Source organism: Ammodytes marinus, assembly GCF_949987685.1.
Source record: "Ammodytes marinus genome assembly, chromosome: 7".
Taxonomy (NCBI): Eukaryota; Metazoa; Chordata; class Actinopteri; order Uranoscopiformes; family Ammodytidae; genus Ammodytes; species Ammodytes marinus.
In genome coordinates, this window is record NC_137211.1 from 27,375,155 (window position 1) to 27,395,788 (window position 20,634).

Sequence of the window (20,634 nt, forward strand, 5' to 3'; positions counted from 1 at the left end):
TGAGAATAACCAATCAATGTAAGTAATCATTTTTTAATCTGAATTGAGCTGTAAGCCTGCCTTTGATAGCAATAAAGCATTTAATCTTCATTTAACACGTCGTTGTGGACCTTGGATCATTATCTTTTCTAAGGTTGTAATGTACTAGGTGAAGTGTGTTCTTTCATCTACAAAAGGTTCTTATAGGTTACTTCTAGCCCTTTAAACTTAACATACCCTTATGGCCTGCTGTCCTGGCCATTAAAACCCTATCCTAGCACCCATACCAAGAGCCTGGATCATTTAGAGGAGAGCTGCCGTTAACTGATGCGACTGGTGTGGTAGTAAGACCCGAGGGCTATTCGGTCCTACTGCTGGGCCAGTGTAAGCAGGGTAGACATCAGGACGAAGGCAGTTAGAAAGCTAGGCGTGTCTCCTCGCCACCAACTTAATTATTCCTAGTTTATCCTTGAACGAGTAATACTCTCAGGTGATAGGAATCAGACCCTTTAAACAGAGAGCTGGTACCAGAACCTCCGGTACAGGGGTAACTCAAACTCCGGGATCTAACATCATACCTTGTCCAAGGTATTGCACTATTTGACGCTTTTCGGCAGCAGAGAGATCCTTTTTCTTTCCCATAGTGCTTGAAACCTGTGGCCTGCTTAATAAAGTGGAACTTCCTTCTAAAGTAGTTTTTCTTGGGCTCATCTGGCAAACTAATTATCACAGGTGTCTGAGATTGATTTCATCTGATCCAAAGAGCCCTGAGACACAATCCCATCCATGAGTGTCTTGGGTATTGAAAAATAAGAAATTATGTTCATGACACTTAAATCTAATTTGCATAATAATTTGGAACACGGGATGTGTGTGTACACACACACACACACGATTTATGTCTTCTATTTCTGTGTTAAAGAAGTTTTACTTCACCTTTAACAGCAACCAAGATCATTTGGAAATTTCAAAACACATTTTCAAGTTGCGTGACAGATTGATTGATGAAATGTGGCTACTGTCCAAGCATTTATTTAGTTATTTGATCGGGACAATGGTCTTAATGCTGTTAGTAAAGCCAGAGTTAGCTGTGTGTGCCAATCTTTTTATTTGTTGTCGCCAACCAGTTCTTAAAAAGGCAACCTAAAATAAAAACAAACAATTATAAAGACAGACATTAGTATAGTTTATGTAAATGCACTGTATAATTATAACGGGCTACTGGCTGAAATAAGGACACTAAGACATTTGGAGAGAGCCACAATATCACATTTAAAGAATAGAATTAATTTTTTGTTCACTTTGTTGAAGTGCTAAATGTCCTATACCCTTCAATAATAAAAAGACAAGACTACACAAAGTTATTTATACATCAACCATAAAATGGATTTATTTTACCAGAGGTCCAAACATATTTCTGTGCTGCCCCAGGATGCATAGAAGATGTCAGTGTGTCATAGGAATTCCACTTCCACTACTACCAGCCAGTGTTTACCAATTAATGTTCTTTAGCTCAACCATTGGTTTGACAATAAAGCCATGTGTAACTGTTTTTCACTTGATCAAAATGCAAATGTGTAACTGGGAAAATCGTAGCGATCCTATGGAAAGAAAGGCAGTTTAAAAAAAAAAGAATTCCATCTTCATTTGAACAAGAGGACAGGTGTAGTTCTGGAGTTGAATAAAGAAGCTAAGGCTACTGGTTTGGAGGGAAAAAAACTGATTTGTTGAGAAATGGAAGGGCCCCTCTATCAACTTTTCCTTTAACCTTAATAGGAATTATATTCCAATGCGTGTCTGGTTTGTGCGTTTTTCTGTTTGAGACTAAATTAAAAAAAAGTAACTTGGGAGTTACTCTGCTGCATGAATCTATTGATCACCTGATAGTTAACATACCTGAAGGCCAAATTAAGGTCAATAGAAGAGGAAAAGTGGGGAGCGAGTTAACAGAAAAAAGCCACTTTTTGTGAACATCTCTGCAACCACAAAGCCGGACTGCTGCTGTTTTTTGGGGGGTTAAACCATCTGCTGTCAGTTAAACACATCTTCATTAAAACCACAATTCTGTTCAATTCAACAGTGTCTGTAGGCATTTCCTCTGTTCAATTCTGGAAGATTTTTTTAAGTTTTCCCCTCATTACTGCCCGTCACAGACCACCGATTGGGGGAGGTTGAGAGAGTGGGGGTGTGGGGAGCAGAGTAGTTCACTTTAGAAAAAAAAAAAGAAAAATAGAAAAAAAATCCATACATAAGTCTGTGTTTTGTCCTCCCTCAGAAGGAGAAGCAGGTTTCAACATGAGTGAAGTTACTCAGCCACACCACCAGGGGGGAGTGCTCCTCACTTTAGCCGCTGGACGATGACAGCGTTGAGGAGGTTGGCCTGCTGCAGGGTCTGGCTCTCGTCCGACAGCTCCTTGTTGGGGAAGGTGGTCATCAGAACAAACTCTCTGGCAGCCATGGTGGGCCGGGCCGCCACCACAAACTGTCTCACGTCAGACACCCTGACGACAGGACAGAAAATATGGGTTCAATTATGTTTGGGTGAAAGGAGGTAATGTGGCTATTAGCTAACATAAGCTGATCCAAACAACCTAACCATTGATTTTCTTATACATCATAACAACAAATGATACACTGAAAGTATTTGTGCATCAGTTTGGTCAATCAACAGCAAAATTAATCTAAATAAATTATAGGTTTAAGGTCATTTAGCAGGTGATTAGATGAAAAGTCTTGAAAATGTTCATGAATTGTGTCACTTCTATTATCTTTTGTCTGTCTTATATATAACACTAGGTATTGAGCTTGGAACTACAGTTCCCATAATATGTTGGGGATGTAAACAGGAACTAGATTGCATTACAAATGTAAACTCAACTGTTGCCATGGAGTCAATTATGCCTCGTTTGCACTAAGAGATGCGACTCGGTTCAGTGATGCTCGGTGCGGGTCAGCTCGTGTACGCCAGATCTGGCTTGCATTTCCACCGCTTAAAAACAGTTTCAACTATATCTGACCTTTCTGTGTACATTTGTGTACATGGCAACTTTAGGGTGAAAAGTGCTAATCAGTTACCTGTGGGTATGATTGAACCTCTGGATCAGCCTGCTGCCGTCAGCCATTCTGATCTGGATGTTAGTGACGGGCTCTGAGGGCTGGAGGATGACAGAGGAGCTGGCCTGGGCCTCGATGGCTGCCTGGTCCTGCTGGGCCGACACGGGGGATGGAGTCAAATCTGGGGTGGCACTAAAGAGGAAGGAGGATGGAAAAGGAGAAAATGTACTCTGACTTTGTCAACCTTTGTTTATTTCAGGCAACAGTCAGAATAGAGTACTTAACATATTATTTGCATCTAAACTTAAAGGAAAAAAATAAGTGCAGGACTTTCCTTTACGGCTTTTTTTGAGTAAACTAAATGAAATGCACTTGTCAACATAAAACATGGGTAGCGTAGAAGCAACTCTATCCTTGAAATGTAAATGTGCTCCAACATGACTGATAAGAAACGTTTTAATCATCAGGAATGTCCAACACAGAAAGTCCGAAATACAGAGACTAAAGAAGATTCCATGTAGAACAAAAGAGCTTTACCAGCCATTACTTTGCACTTGCAGTGAAATCTAAGTATACAGACACTGTGTTGAATAAAACAACAAGAGTGCTCATCCATTTCACCTTCCCAACTTCTGTCCTCCACCTCCAAAGGCCGAGAAGGCCACCTTGGGCCTGGAGAAGTCCTCGTCCCTGTGATCCTCCATGTCTAGGTTGACCTGACCCCCTCGAGACCGCTGCCTCAACTCCAGGGGAATCTCCCTGCAGGGGGAAAGAAACAGGTGGATTGGAGGGGAGGGGCTTACTCACAGGATTATCAGTGCTATTAGAAATTAGAGTGAAAAAACTGAATCACCTATTTTACTATTTTAAGCGGATTAACATAAATGAGCTCACCCCCTTCTGATTGCCTCAAGGAAGTTGGAATTGCCAGGATCGCTGTAGTTTCTGAGTTCACCATTGTCCAGACTGAAACCTGACTTCCACAACTTCAGCACCACATGTACCTAGCACACACACACACACACACACACACACACACACACACACACACACACACACACACACACACACACACACACACACACACACACACACACACACACACACACACACACACACACACACGTAATGTTAGACAGATCTAACTGCTAGCAATCAAAATCTAGAAATGACCAGCTTTAATGGTATTCAAGTGACGGACACTTCCTACACATGAAAAAGTACTGCTTGTAAATTTATGATTTCTGACATTAATTAATTTATATAGCCTGTAAGACTTGTGCTTATGTGTACAGAAACATGTACACATAAACATGATATATAACATGACTAATCACAATAACCTCAAACGATTAGGATTCAATTAGGTTCAGTGATCACTTTCTCTTGGTTGTAAGGCCAGCTAAAGGACAAGTAGTACCAATGATGCCAGAAACAAAGCAAGAACTGAAGAGTTAAAATAGTGCAGTATAGTCAGTCAAGATCTGAACTCACATCCTGCTGGCTGTTGGAGCCTGGCTTCCTCTCACCAGCCACAAAGACTGACTCCTCCTCAGGAGCTGCACCTAGCCTGTAGCCTCCACCAATGAAGGCCTACAGAATGACAAGAGACAAGAACAACTCAATGAGACAACAGAACCAAGAAAAAAAAGAAAAGAGGAGACTTAAAACAGACTAAACATTATGAATATATGGAGGTTTGACTTTGCCTTGGCCCTGCTGGACTCTCCTGGCCCTTTCCCACCCTTGTCCAGAGGCACCGCCCCGTGTTCCCGGGCTCCCTTGAACAAGTCCTCCACCACCTCATTGGGAGACTTCTTTTTGGGAGGCCCAACGATCTGCTGCCCACTGCGCTCTGATCCCCCAGCAAAAAACCTGGCAGGGTGTGAATAGAGATGGTAAGGGACGGCAGATTCAAGAACCACTACCCACTAAGATGCCCGTAAATGGACAGCAAGACAGACAGACAGACAGACAGAGAAGATGGTTAGTGCCGTTGGGAGGAATGCCATTTGGTATCAGGTGAGGTGAGCTGAAGGAGCGTCACACTAAAAACTCTCTGACAAGTAGGCTGTGTAGTGTGTGTAGTGATGTCCAATATCTTCAGTAGGGTTGCCGTCTTAGTCTGTGTTTTAAATACAGACAAGAGCCTTATTTTTGTAAATCAGCAGCAGTAGGAGGACCCACATTCATTAAATAAAAAAACGAGGAGACTTTACCACTAAGCCTTTTTAATTGCCCTGTTGGTAATAACGCCTGTATCCCCGCCTGTCAACACACCACCGCCTCTACTAGAAAAGGTGTTAGCAGTAGAGATGCACAGGACTAGTCGGTTAAACATTTGAACGGCCGCTGCCTAACTAGTCGGCACCAGAAATACTAGTCGATGAGTAATTAATTCCCTAGCATGTGGAAAAATAGCACATTCACATGAACATTTCATTTGTGAGAATCATAGGTTGTGCGAATGAATGTGTGTATAGGTGTAGGTCAGTAAAAGAGGGAGAGAGATAAAATGGTGATGGAGCACAAAGGCACAGCAACTGTATTGTATGACTCCAAACATTGTGCCGTGTTTTTTGTTGTTGTTGTTTTTTTCCCTCGTCAGCTGTGTTATATGGATTCACTGGCTTTACGCGCGGGAGTGGCGACGAACCCAACACAAAGTGGCTGGTGATAAGCAAACAGTGCAGCAATGAAGTTTAACTAGAAACTTTATAAAGTCACACTTAAAATAACTATCTCTTCCTGTAGAAAAAGCTCTTACTCGGACCTCTTCACCCAGTGACTGATGAGTGTAAATCGGTCCGGTACATGTGTCCGATGACAGTGTGGTTATCTTAATAATAAATGGTGCGGTGCACATTACAATGGTATTTACATAAACAGCTTGGTAAAAAAAATGCTTTTTGCTTATTGACTATATAATAGTCAACTAGTTCAAATTAAACCCTCTGTTTAAACATTGGGGAAATCAGTCGCTACGTGCATCACTAGTTACCAGGCACGTCAATGGCATCACATCTGAATGCTTAAACCTCTGCCAAGCACTGCTCCATTTGTTGTGCAGCCCTACTTTTAACCTATTAATAATTATCAGTTAAAAAATGTGTTATTCAGATTCAGGCAACTTTATTCATCCCCAAAGGAGTAATTCATTTGTAGCCCACCCAACCATAGTCCATTATACAACAGACAACCAATAATGACATCAAGAGAGAATCAGTAAATGAGTAAATAATTAACAGACATTTAAAAAGAGTAAAGTCTACATTCAGCAGCTCAATGGCAGAAGGAATAAAGGGCTTTGAATAAGGGTCTGTAAGGGGCTCATAAGAGGAATGTGTGAATAGAATGTGGTTTGTTTGGCTGATAATCTTATTTGCCTTCTCAGCTGCCTGTTTCTCCCACATTGTGCCCAAGACCTGCTGAACTCCAATAACCTTGGAACACACTTTCACTGTGTTATTTAGACTGTCCTTGTCCTTCACAGAGAACCCATTATACCAACAAATAAAATAAAAGGTTAAAAGGCTTTTGATAAAAGAATGGTAAAAGTTACACAACGTTCTATCAGACATTAAAAGAGTCAACAAATGAATCCTTTGTGGACCTTGACAATCAGTTCAGTGTTTGCTTCAAATTTAAGCTGTGAGTCAAACATAGCACCAAGATATGTGTAGAAGACAACCATCTTTGGTTTCTGACGTGTTAAGATCCAAGAAATTATCATCGCACCATTTTGCCAAAAGGCCTGAAACTTGGGAAGGCAGTTTCATCGGAGAACATATATAACTGCCTTCATAGTCAATTTTAAAATATGATGCAAAACAACCGTTTAAAATATTAGTCTGCTTTTTAAATAAAGGCAGAAGAGATATCAATATGTCAATCCATCACTGTTCCAGTGAGTGAAAATGAATAGTCAGACTGAGAACCACACTTACCTCTGGCCTTCTTCCTCATCACTGTCATCCTCTGCCTCATTCATCATATCTCTGAAGGAGGTCACCCTGGGCTGAGTGCTGCTGACAGTCAAAGAAAATAAAGGGCTGTATGAATTGTATGTTACAAATTAATATAACATTGATATTTATAATCAAAGCCTTAATTCAATTATGCAAACACTATAGCACAGAATTGTGTCCAGGACTGTTTTCTAGAATGGACTGTAAAGCCAATTGCAATGTTTCAGGGTCCCTACTATCTTGGGTGGTGTTTACACGGTGAAAACGGAAAGATTTTACCTTTACGTTTTCAAAAGTTTCTGCATTAAGACGCAATTGTTTATAAAACTTTCCTCATGCACACTGTTTTCGGAAAACGGGCCGAAGTCGCTGTAGCAGCCGACGCATAGACAGTAGCTGGAGGTGACACAATCCGTTAACTGTAACCGAAAATGAATGCCACTAACATTCATTAAGGTTTTGGTGTGAGCTTAGGGTTACAATTATTTAAAATGACAAGTTTTCTGTCCTCTTTTTTCACCGCTTAGAACTCGTGAAAACAGAAGACATGCTGGAGCGCTGCTGGGTTCAGTGGGCTGTGAAGGGGCTGCCTGTGTCAGCGGCTACCTTCCTGTTACTTCAAAATAAAAGCCAACTGAAGTTTGTCCAGTGAAATACTAATGTAAAGCCAGTGAAATGCCTTCAATGTAAAGCTGTAGCCTTAATGCTCTGTTTGTATGAACAGTAACTTAACTGCTGCGTGCTGATCTATAGATAGTGTTTTTTAATGTAGAAAGCCGTGTCCAGCATTACAGGTGGTGACAAGTTTATTTTGATAGAAAAACCGGCAGAGCACAAATCTGTGTGGCAGGTGGTCTCAATAACTTACTAATCGCTTCGACTAAATGTACCCGCATTTGGCGAGTGTTATATTTGAGCCCTGCGAGAGACTCTCCGCTGATCACAGTGATGGTGCTGCAGAGACACCGTGCATGTTGTCTTCTAACTTCTGACTCGCGTGTGGCTATGTTGATATAATGAAATATAATAATAGGCCTACGCATGTGCGGAGTGGAGCCGTGACGTCAGCGTTACCAGAGAGACCGGTTTCACTAGTTCACAGGGTGACGTTGTTGCAGTTGCGTTTTTATCATGTAAATGATGTGCTGCATCCACAAAAATACTTTTGCCGATGCACCGTTACTGTTTCCAATGTAAACACCACCTTGGTTGAAGCAATGAAAGACGAAAGCTCACTTCCACATGTTGGTATCTCATAAATACTTGCCGTTTGTTATAATAAAAGATGTATTAACCTCATAAAGCCTGGTTTGAGTGATACTGTTTTTTTATCATAGGCTACATGAATTAAACAGACTACCTAATCAAAACATCACCATTGTTGAGTTGAAAGGGGCAAACAAGTAAGACACAAATATACAGGATTTCACTATTTCGGGGTTACACATTGCACAGATAAATAGGCAGCCATAACTGTGGTATTAATACAAGCAGTGACATGATGGAAACATTACCTTGGTCCCGCAGAACGGGACACTGAAGACCCTCCCTCAGGTTGAGGTGGAGGTAGCGTCACTATGTCGTCATCAGCTCCATCCTCGAAGAAACTGGCGAGTGCGAGCTGGGAAAATGGTAAAAATGGCAAATTTAGTAACTCCACAGTAATTACAAAGGGGAATTAGGTTAGTTGCTAATCAACTTTTGGGCAGTTAACTGCGAACGCGGAAGTCGAAGTATTAAACAAACTGAACATAACAGCCGTTCAGTTTCATTTTCTCTACTCTGCTAGATTATAATAAAAAAAATGGGATTAGGGCCAATCGTTATTTTCTGAACTCTACGAACGTTAATAAATCTACGAGACAATGTACAGTTACTGCAGTAATGCCAGTTACCCAGTGTTGGACCGTTCTTTCATTCGTTACACGCTAACTTTAGCTAGCATGGCTCAATGGACTCAAAGCAGACTAGCAATATCAAAACTTAATGGACATCTGCTTTGTAATGAAAAAACAGGAATACACTTTTTTTCTACACGTAACTTTTACTGTTTCAAATGTACAACAGCATTGATGTTGGTGACAGAGAGCGCTCAGGCCATTGTCAAAAGTGACTTGCACAAATTACCGGCAACACAGGCTAACGTTAGCCGACAAGCTATTCGTCTGACATACGCCACCACTGTTACCTTTTCATTTTCCGCCGTACAGTCTGTCGCAACTCAAAGGAAAAACAAAGAAAAGACCAACCTGCAAATTCCAGCCGGCGGACTCCAAGAAAAACCTGGCCCTTTCCTCATCAACATCAGTGACACCGATGAACTCCCACACAGACTCCTCTTGGCTCGCCATTTTGATATGCTACTGTGAAGACTCGTCCGTCTCCACCTAGGGAAACAAGCAACAGCTGATGGTTCCTATCAAGAACCATAATTAAAACAAGACTCAGACCTACATATTATAATGATATTGAAATGGTTATTATGTGTTTTAAACGACATGTTGATCAACATGTAGCCTAGCTTAAAACATATTTGAACTGTTATTAGAAAATATGCATTCATAATTTTCTTCAATTTAAACTGGCATAGTCTGTTTTTGAAGCACTAGCTTGTTTTGACCACTAGGTGGTAATGTTTGCACAGGTTACACAAAACTACAAGTCATGAGCATTGTCCAATGTCCATTACTGTCAATGAAAACTAGTTATCATTTTACAGACATTGGGCTCACTGTGTTTACATTCCCTATGTTTACATACCAGTTTAAAGAGCCTATGCTGTTTATTAAAAAATAATCAGTGCACACACAGTACGGACAGGTAGCAGATTGTGAGGAGATATATTCCCTGATTTTGAGAAAGTGATTTGTCAACAAACATTCTCCAGAACAAATGTACTCTGAAGTTATTTTACTGTTCAACTTTTGAGAAAATAAAGCTAAAATCAGCTCCACTGCCATAACTTCCCAATCACAATTTATACAAAATGTCTCATTTTGGGAATTTATTAAACAACAAATTCCTGCGAAGGTTAGCTGGTCATTTCTAAGCAGCTAAAAACTGCCCAATTACAACTTGTGTAATTGTTTTAAATCGAATATAGTTTTTGCCGAATGCTTGAACACTATAAGTGAATGCTATGACCAATCACAACCTCTAACTTTTATAACCATGCCCTAAACAAAAGCATTAACAAGCCCAATATATGCTTTGCACTGTTTTTGAAATTCTGTAACACTTCTGCAAAACACTGTACACTGTTTTTTTTACAAAACATTGTTCAAAAAGGAAATATCCTTCAATCATTGGGAAACACGATCTATTCAAAATACACAACACAACTAAAATTGGAAAAACTCACACACACACATGCAAAAATTAAACTAATTGAATACCAATCAGTCTGGGCCTTTGAAAAGGGATTGTTAGGTTTTGCTTCAAGAGTTTAATTTTGCTGTGTAAGTTAGGAGTTTATCTCCAATTGCTGTGTCTTATTGGGCATGTGTGTAAAGTTGAGCCAAATTCGGCAACGTTTGTGACATCATTCAGCAAAAACTTTGCAATTCCAAATCACTGACAACACAAATGACCAAACACGATGAGCCAATTGGTTCAACACAGCCATCAGGAGCACAAACACATGATTGCTTGATTTTAAACACAAACCAATCAGGTATAAGCACTATAAAAATGCAGCAGGTAAGTTCACCTGCCTTGAACCAAAATGGAAGAAGAAAAGTGTGTTTAGTGATTTGCAAATCACCGTGTGTATTGTTTTGCAGAAAAGTGTGAGTCTGTTGACATGTCGTTTCCATTCATAAATTAGCATTGAGCTAGCAGACTTATTTTCAGCTAAAGGGCTTTTATGACATACTTACTGTTTGTGCTTGTTGACCTATTGACTGATTTAGGTATTCAAAAAGACATAGGCTAAGTTATATTTTCCTCAGTCGCCACTCTGCAGCATTGATCTTGTGTAGTGTTTGGTGAACGTATTGTATATTTGCACTTTCTCTGTGTATTTCATTTACAGTATACTCTAATCACAGAGAAGTAGAATTGCTAAAAGTGTTTTAGGTTAGCAACAGCAGTGTGTAACTGGTTCAGACCGAATTAAAGGACAAGTTAGCGATATTATTTTTATTACATGTGTTAAATCACTCTATATTCATACAACAATAACTCTTAAACAGTATGCACGGTTCATATCACAGGTCTGCTAGTCATTCAGCTTTGCAGTAATTGCCAGATGCAATTTTGTGGGTCTCTTTGTCCGCAAGCGATGACTCGCTGCTCTCCATCGCGACACTATCTGCGGAGACGGCTGCGTGTTCATGTGGTGGTGACATAGGAATGAGGGAGGGGACTGCTAACTGCAATCACTGACAGGAAGTTAGCTAAAAGGACCATATCACTTACTTCTCCTTTAAGTCATATCAAACGTGTATGTTTCATATGGTAACAAAATGTGTGTTTTTTTTTTATAAATTAGTGTAGCCTATAGTTTTTGCAAGAGGGTTTCATTTTGCAAAGGGTATGGAGTGTTGTTCCGATTGGATGTGTGGTTGTGCTATTTGTGTGTAGTGTTTTACAAAAAACGGTCGCCCCTTTAAAATAGTGCTTAAGCAATCGGGGAAAAAACGCAATACTTCAAGCAGAACAGGAAAGTGTGTTCTTGCTAGAGTGGCTTTGTTTTGTCTCAAAGGGGTCAAAGATCCCCCAACCTTTAAGAGCTCACATAGATAACGTGTATGACTGTTTGAACATGTGAATGCAACCAACTGGGTGTGTGTTATTGAGTAAAACACTCCCTATCTAAGCCAACAGTATGACCTATAGCCATTGAGGCGACTGTCCAGCCCTGTCCCTCCCATGTATGTATGGGTGTGTGTGTGTGTGTGTGTGTGTGTGTGTGTGTGTGTGTGTGTGTGTGTGTGTGTGTGTGTGTGTGTGTGTGTGTGTGTGTGTGTGTGTGTGTGTGTGTGTGTGTGTGTGTGTGTGTGTGTGTGTGTGTGTGTGTGTGTGTGTGTAGCTAAGAAAGCAGTGTATGATTGTGTCCACGCCTACATGTCCTCGGAATGTGCACATGAAGAGGGAGACATATTCTCTTTCCTTGCATTTCTGTCTTATAGATAGATAAATAGATAGATAGATAGATAGATAGATAGATAGATAGATAGATAGATAGATAGATAGATAGATAGATAGATAGATAGATAGATAGATAGATAGATAGATAGATAGATAGATAGATAGATAGATAGATAGAACATTGAACACTTTATGTAGCACTTTTCAAAGATAAAGTAATAATTCCTACACATAAGAAATGGTATACATGAATATACTGTATGTATTTTGTTTCTTTTAATTGTGTATCAACCTGCCGTTGGTTTACATGTGTATAGTTGAGGGGAAAACATTTCTTAGAGTGTAAAAAAGGCTTGGTCACATGTACGTGCTTGAGACACAGCTGAAGATTGCGCTTCATGCAACAGGTGCAGACAGCTGCATAGATTAACATTATAACGTCTTCTTTCGCCCGCGTAAAAAAATGCTTCCAAGACGCCCTCACTGTAGACAGGGGAGTTAGTTCCAGTGAAAGGAAATCTTAATGCTTAAGCTTACCAAGACAATTTAGGACAATGTTATGCTTCCAATGTGTGTAGGAACAGTTTGGGGAAGACCCTTTTCTGTTCCAGCATGACTGTGCCCCATGTTGATTTGGAAACATGTTGACTGGCCTGCACAGAGCCAAACTGACCAAACTTCATCCAACAACTTTGGGATAAAACCTGGTCCTCAACATCAGTGTCAGACCTCACTTGTGCTCTTCTCTTTGAATCGGATAGAATTCCCACAGACACACTCCCAACAATCTAGTAGAAAACATTTTCAGAAGAGAGGAAGCTGTTAAATGCATGTATTTCTGACATCCACATAAAGACATGAGGATGCTGACATTCAGGCATGCAAGGCTAAATTAAACCATCAGACCCTCTATATGTCCCACCCTTGGGTGCAACAGAGCATGGATGGATGCTTGTGTTTCCTGGGGCCACAGACATAGACAGTGACTGGAGCGGAGATAGAGGAGGGGGTTTAAGCGGAGAAAAAACAGATGAGAGTGGGGGGAGGGGGCTGTACAATGATGGAGATACATGCTACAATAACTCATTGCTTATGGTTCAATGCTTTGTTTTCGCAGTTAAAGCCAATGGGCTTCAAGTCAATGGGGAAATATGTCGAAATATTGATGCTGTTAGAATAATTGGCAGTCCCTGTGACCTTTACTGTGACGGATGTTCAGAGACCAGACTGGAAGGTTGTGGTGTGTACAACTGGATCAGCAGCTCCGAGGCAGACTATGATGAGGAGGAAAAAGAACATTCTTTGCTGGGCTTTTTGTTATAAAAATGCTCTTTTATCTTGCTATAGGAACAGTTGTTCATGTACCTAATCACATATTATGATGAAATGTCTAATCTTTACTGTTTGTTATCATTGATAATCTCTTTCCCATGTATTTATCTCTTGTCTATAAATATCGTATGCAGGATTAATGTTAAGCTCTCATTATGCACAAATGTGTGTGTTGACGTGTTCTTTTGTTGTTGTTTCTTTGATCTGTTGTTGTGTATCCTTTTTTATGTCAAGGAATATGTTCTAAATATGTTGTTATTGTACTTTTATGTTACGAAGGACCCCTTGAAAATGAGATGGGTTATTTTCAAGGGGCAATTCCTAATAAAGAACTTTGAATAATTATCTCCATTGTCTTGTCAAACTACAATGACTTCATTTAGGAATGAGCATTATGGTGGTTATGTTTTCTGCTCTTTCCTGTTATTTCTTGCTAATAGGAGCAGAACTATTAGGTAAACTGTTTAAAGACACGTACTATTAAATAACCAATCTCAAATGATGGATATGCTACATTTCTCCATATTCAAAAAAGAGGCCGCTAAAGCAGGTAAATGCAATAGCACCCTGCCATGAGTTGAGCTGCTTGAGTAAGGTTCATGCATCGTTTGTGTGTGTGTGTGTGTGTGTGTGTGTGTGTGTGTGTGTGTGTGTGCGTGCGCGTGTCTGCATGTGTGTGTGTGTGTGTGTGTGTGTATATGTGTGAAGCAGTGGTTTCGGTTAGACAGTCAGGGTTACAGCTTACTAGTGTGTGAACCTTTCTTAGTTGCCAGTTCATAGTGTACCAGCTTCAGCACAAAGAGGCAAATCCAGTTTATTTTGTCTTCTTTGCAACCACCCCTTCCTCTCTCTCTCTCTCTCTCTCTCTCTCTCTCTCTCTCTCTCTCTCTCTCTCTCTCTCTCTCTCTCTCTCTCTCTCTCTCTCTCTCTCTCTCTCTCTCTCTCTCTCTCACTATTTATGATAAAGGTTAAGGTTTTCCAAAGAACCCTGAGACATCACTGATATTTTGGCATGTTGCAACTGAGCAAGATACTGAATCCCCTGTATCTCAGCGGTCTGGTAAAGCTAAACAACAACTTAACCCTGAGATGGAATTGAAATGACCTCATGTTGCTATCTACACTTTCTTCATTCCTTTAGTTTACAAGTGTTAGGCTGAACAAGGCAAGGATTTCAGCTGACATCTATTTGGTACAGTAAACACCACCCTCTCTCTAGTTTTATTTCTCGCTATACAATGTGGGTTCAGTGTTCACTGGGGTCAAGGCCACTGCGATATGACAGGCCAGCTGGCTGCCCTAGTGCAAACACTGAGCTGCCCCTCAGTGTTTGCACCCAGCCATGGGCTCACCCTATAGGCAGGCTCATCGACAACATGCATGTGTTGATGAGCAGATTAACAGTTTTAAACGCATTTCTTCTAGGTTTTAACTCTTTGCTTGTTTATCGTCAACATTGGCTCTCTTAATTAAAGTTTAAACTTCAATTCTGAGTGATCAGAATAACAGAAATCTGTTCATATGAGAACTTTACAGGAGCATATATTACTATATCAATACAGCCTCCACCAGGACCACACAGCACATGGAACCGCTGTTAATAAGTCCTAGGAACAACAGCCAGGATCCTTTTGGCATCAGAGATGACGTTCGGGGCGCTTGGACAGAGGTGTGGCCCTAGGAGACAGGCTGTGTTTGGGCAGAATGCCAGCCCAGCAGGTCAGGCTGGTCTCGGGCAGAAAGTCTAACCTCTACTACACCCTCACTGCCCCGGTGAAAAGCAAATGTTATACTCAACACAAAACTATCTCCCTCTGCCCTTTGACCTTCTCAAACAAACACACACCCTACCCCACGGTCACTACCAGTAACTACACTTGATGGAGACCATAAACGAGACAGTCAACAGTAACTTCAACCTGTACCCTCCCTTACTTTCAAAACTGCATTCACCACAATCTGACCTGGCCAGCCGGAGGAAAAGGGGTTACGTTCCAGAATCTAGCTCAACCTGGGTCCCCATTATTGACTGCTAGTACAGAAAACAAACTATTTAAAATAAAGATTTGTGGACTAAGACGTGGGTTACAGTTCAATTATACAAACGTTTATTTCTAAAAACAGTTAAAAATCCATTTTTTATTCTAAGATTTATAAAAAGCACTTAACCGACCGTCTCCAACTCCACCAAGGAGACTTAACATTGTCTGTTTGTGTCTGTATATTTCTCCTAGACAACCATCTTTAACGGACAATATCTCAACATTAGTTATTTTTTTCAAACATTAATTGTGAACCATTAATCTCAACTTCTAAAGCACTTATCAAGCAGATTTTCCATAATTATCTTAGCACTATTCTGAAGGTAAATAAAGTTTTTAACTCTGGCTTTGTCCAACATCTAGATGTTTGGCTTCTGCAAACACTTAAATACAAAAACAATTGCTTAATTTTAGTAATCAACTGGCAAATTTCATAAGCCAGTGCAAGCCAAATGTTTGTAAGTGTTGGGGTCCCTACTCCCTACCTGCTCTGCTGTGTTACGTGGCCTGATGTATGGATTTATGTGTAGGGCATCTGAGTCTGAAAATAACTTAATTGCAGTTTTGGCCAACCCTCTATGCAGTTCGGTCAGATTTTCTTCCAGACTGTGGAACCATTGGCGATCATGTCTGTATGCTTGGCACTGAATATTGTGAAAGGCTGTGTATTGTTTACTCTGTGTTTGTGTATTTGTTTATGTTGTTTGTGTTGATATGGATCCCCCTGGGTCTGAAATAAAGAATTATATAATGATATCTAAGTTTAATTCTTTACCCTATTCACCTGCAGTGTCTCGCATTACATTTTTTCAGTTGCTAAACCACACAACTGGAGCAACATGTGAGCAAAACTCTAACTACACTATGCACAGCAGCAGTTCATGTGGACCAAACTCTAGCTCGTTTTTCATTGCTTAAACACAGTTGCTTAAACACAACTCTACACACTTATCTCATGGCCTTAACCACAGCCTGCACAACACTGTGGATTTTAAGCACTTTGTTCAAATGCTAACACACTGCTGTCTTAACTGTTAACACACATTCAAAACAGAATGGATATCAGCCTAGTGCATTTCAAACACTGCAGATTGCAATATAAACTGAAACACTAGAAGTTGTCTTATTTTAGACTTGTTAGTGAACATATAAACAGTATATAGGGAAAGCTCAAACAATGCTTTTTTTGGAAATGGACCAAGGAAGACAGGTTGGTGGAGGGAGAAGAGAAGTAGGGAGAGTGTGAATGCTTCGAGGAAAACCTAGAAGACAAAGAGCTAGAACAAAGAGTAATTGCTGATGAAATACAGTAAGGGCTACACTGATAGACTCTGTTGTGAATCATGGTCTCTCATAGAGAGAGGCAGGGTTGAGGGTACAACCCAATCTGCAAATGCAACACCGAACACCGTTTTCACCGAACAAACAGGTGAGAGTTGCATCCTTACAGAAAAGTATCACATTACAGGAATTTACATTACAGGATTTCTCTATTACAATTATAGAATATTTACACAGATACTGTATATACTAACAGTTTTACTGTATAAATTATATATTTACAATAGGACCCAACGGCTGGCCCCAATAGGAGGAAGAGGAAGGATATATTCAGGTGTGCAGGGAAATGCTTTTGATGACATGGTTGTTGTCAACAATGCAATAAAACAAAGAGATTGTAATTTGTCTATTGGTGTTTGATGCTAGTGTTTATACTGTTCTGAGTGTGTCTTATCTCAATGAGGATTGTTCATAGTGTTTGCTGCCCTGAGCCTGTTTTGCAGGTGATGTGTGAATTGTTAAGCTAAAGTGACTGTTGGTAGTGCAGACTGTCGTTACAGTTTTCCACATGTAGCTCCAGATGTGCCCACTGTGGGTTTGCAATCGGGAAAAAACTAAGAGAAATTCTAAGAAAGGAATTTTTCTTGTTGAATTTCTTTTTTTTGTACTTCAAACATTGAGCCTATTGCACTCCCCATAAGCAACCCATAAGCACAATTAGACTTAGAATAAAATAATCCTCTATTGTTTTCTGCGTCTCTTTCTTCTGTGATGAACAATGCGAATTAAGAACACTTTCTTTCATGGCTTTCTCTACACTTCACAATGTTTTCAAAAGCACCCCTCTGAGCTGGTTGCAAGTAGTTGGTTTGTCAGTTACCCCAACCCCCTTTTTTCCAAGAATTTTTATTTGAATGAAAACCCTGCCTCAGTGTTATATTGTGCTCTGGTCGGGGAAGGGTCCAATTGGTCAGAATCCCTTTTGCGGTGGGCCAATGAGGGTGTGCCTCATGCCTCCCACCCCGCCCCTAGAGGCTCCTGGCCTGGCATGTGATTGGCTAGCTGGGGAGGAGCTAGACATAGTATTACAGCTTGTCCTGCCTGCTCCACTTCAGTATTGTAAAGAGTCACCGTCTGTCAACTGGATAAGTCTGTGTGAGTGTGGGTGAGAGTGTGTGTAAGTGAGAGTGTGTGTGTGTGTGTGTATCAGTGTGCATGCATGCCTTTGTTTATGAGAGGCGTACAGAAAAACCGTGAGCACTACAATTATCTCACTCGGACTTCCATTTCTTTTCAACCATCTCGTTGGACTGTGGGTCTCCCTGGCTGAGTGAGCGGCTGGTGTTTTGTGTCAGATCACAGCTGGACCACAGGCTGATGGGTTTGAAAGACGAGCCGGACAGAGACTGTGAAGGGGATCAGAGAAAGGCTGTTGCCTCACAAGGATCATCTACCAGACTTCCATTTTGATAAAAACAGAGCTCCTAAATGGCTCCTCTCTGTCTGACTGTTGGCCCTGATCTGCAGCCTTAACCCTCTTTTTTTTGGGCCACCGCTGAGCTAATAGAAGTAGTCTGGCTGATGTGGAATTTGACCTCAACTGACCCTGTCCAACAAGTCCTCTTTCAGTGAGTCTGGACTGGGTAAAAGAGATAATAAGGCAGGAGGGCCACAAAGAAGAAAGGAGGAAGAGAAAAGTGAGAGCAGCGGCACAGCGACCGACCGGTAAGGAAGTTAAAGGGGGCTGCGGGAACCATGGTGTGAAAGTGGGAGGAGGAGGGGGAGGAGGGTGCACACTAAAGAGAGTACAAAAGAGCTATTTTCTTAAGCTTGGAGAATACATGTGGGAGCTCAGGAATATTTGTTGACCATCAAAGCCCCTCTCTCACCCATCTCTCCTTCTGCCAGTTGTAAAACATTCCCTCATGTCGACAACATTTTAGCTTCTATAATTGTGTGTACATTAAATAACTACAAAGAAGAACAATCATTATCTTGTTCTTTCTCTGAGCTATTCCTTATTCACTCTTTGCTTGGCTTTCCTTCACAAATAATACTGTTTCAGAAACCATTTGGCTAAACATCTGCCTTTCTCTTTGTCAGCTCTAGCAATATGGAGACCCTGCGGCCATCAGAGGGCAGCCTGGCAGGGATTCCCTTCTCCTCTGCCCTGTCCTTCAGGATACTAAGAAAGGGTCCAGACCACTTCCGTTGTCAGGCTGAACCTGGGACTCGCAAGCTGAGTGCTGTAGAACGACTGGAGGCCGACAAGGCCAAGTATGTAAAGAGTCAGCAGGTGGCTCTTACCCGCCAGGCTCCCGTCAAACCACCATTCATCCGCAAGCCCCTCGTTTCTCCAGGAAAGATCAGCACTTCTCCTGCCCGCAAAGTTCTCCGCTGCCAAGCTGATGTGAAGGATGGGGGAGGGAGGGGAGGACCTGCTCTTAACTTGGATATTCTGAATAATCTCATCAATAATGTGTGTGCTGCACCAGTGGCATGTTCTCAGTCCTCTTTCTCCAACTCCCACTGCTCATCATCCCCCTCATCAGGAGCTAAGAGCATGGGCAGTAGCCTCTCAGCAGAACAGGAGAAGACTAACCCATTCTTCAAAGATCTCAAACCAATGAAACCCTGCCCCATCAACTCCTCACCCTGCACTTCCTTTCAACCTGACATCCCTGGTGGTACCCCGCCTCCTATCCCAGCACGAGCACCCCGTTTTAGGGTCCAAGCCCCCTACAGCTCCACTAACATATTGACGGTGCGCCGGGTAGACGTTCGGCCTCAGCCTGAGATAAGGAAGCCTCAGAGGGCCCAGTTGCAGCCCCATCCCAGGCCCAGACAACAGACTGCTCGGGGCCAAGTGGCGCCCCACCAGGTCCCACCTTCTCTGCCCCCTCGGAACAGTCCAGAAGCAGCCCACCCTCAGCTTCCCAACACCCCATCCCAAACCCTGCCGCCCCCCTGTCCCCCCTATCTGCCACCCAGCAGTCCCATGTTGTTCCGAATGAGCATGATGATCCCACCAGCATCCCCCGCTTTCACCCGCATATCAAACGCCAGCTCCAAAGGTTCGGTTCGTAAACACCCCTCCTTGTACCGCTCCAAATCGGACCTGAGCGACCGCTACTCGCGCACCAACGCCGACCTGGAGCGATTCTTTAACTACTGCGGGCTGGGGCCAGAGGAGGTGGATGGTATGGGGGGAAGGGAGCGCTTCACGAGGGCCAGCTCGGACGTGGGGTCAGCCTCAAAGTTCCGCAGCATCAGTACGCCGAGCTCCGAGGCCGACTGGGCAAGGGAGGCCGGGGGAGAGGGGGACGGCAGGGACTCGCCAGCCAGAGCCAACCAACGGGTCCCCTACGGCATCTCCATCATCGAAAGGAACGCAAGAGTCATCAAATGGCTTTACGGCATCCGCCAGGCGCGAGATGCTAATAATGCCGTCTCTAATGCATAGACTAATGAAGACTTTAAAGAAACAAAATACACGGAATTCGTAATTTTTTGTACGTTTATATACAGTATGTCTAAATTAAGTTTAGCAATAGTTGTTTGTATCCTGTGAAGACTTATACTTTTTTTTTGCAAACTTCGCAATTACAGGGATTTTTTTTATCAAGGTTGGAAATTAATCTGGACAGTTTTCCTGATAAACTAAATGGACGGTACATTTCCCTTTTCTTTCACTTGATCGTGTATAAAGATATTGTTAAACAAAAGCAATAATAGGCTGGCATAAATGATGATAGTCAGAATGAAGGCAAAGGACGTTTCCTCATGTAAAGGTGGTTATTATATTATTATTATAAAGGTGAGTGTGTGTGTGTGTGTGTGTGTGTGTGTGTGTGTGTGTGTGTGTGTGTGTGTGTGTGTGTGTGTGT

General features: G+C 41.7%; 2 protein-coding genes across 2 annotated transcripts; one reads left to right on the forward strand and one right to left on the reverse strand.

The window, feature by feature from the left end:
• Positions 1-1,212: 1,212 nt before the first annotated feature.
• Positions 1,213-9,380, reverse strand: nsfl1c (NSFL1 (p97) cofactor (p47)). The gene is made up of 9 exons (XM_080030841.1): positions 9,251-9,380; positions 8,516-8,622; positions 6,981-7,058; positions 4,743-4,908; positions 4,528-4,626; positions 3,928-4,037; positions 3,655-3,792; positions 3,055-3,225; positions 1,213-2,480 (listed from the first exon to the last, which is right to left on the reverse strand). Exons 1-9 carry the CDS (start codon positions 9,350-9,352, stop codon positions 2,318-2,320), a joined length of 1,134 nt encoding a protein of 377 aa, XP_079886967.1. The 5' UTR covers positions 9,353-9,380; the 3' UTR covers positions 1,213-2,317.
• Positions 9,381-18,286: 8,906 nt separating this feature from the next.
• On the forward strand, positions 18,287-20,210 carry LOC307252955 (protein FAM110A; the record flags this gene model as incomplete). The annotated part of the gene is made up of 2 exons (XM_080030776.1): positions 18,287-18,472; positions 18,851-20,210. The coding sequence occupies exon 2, from the start codon at positions 18,861-18,863 to the stop codon at positions 20,208-20,210; it is 1,350 nt and encodes a 449-aa protein (XP_079886902.1). The 5' UTR covers positions 18,287-18,472; positions 18,851-18,860.
• Positions 20,211-20,634: the final 424 nt, after the last annotated feature.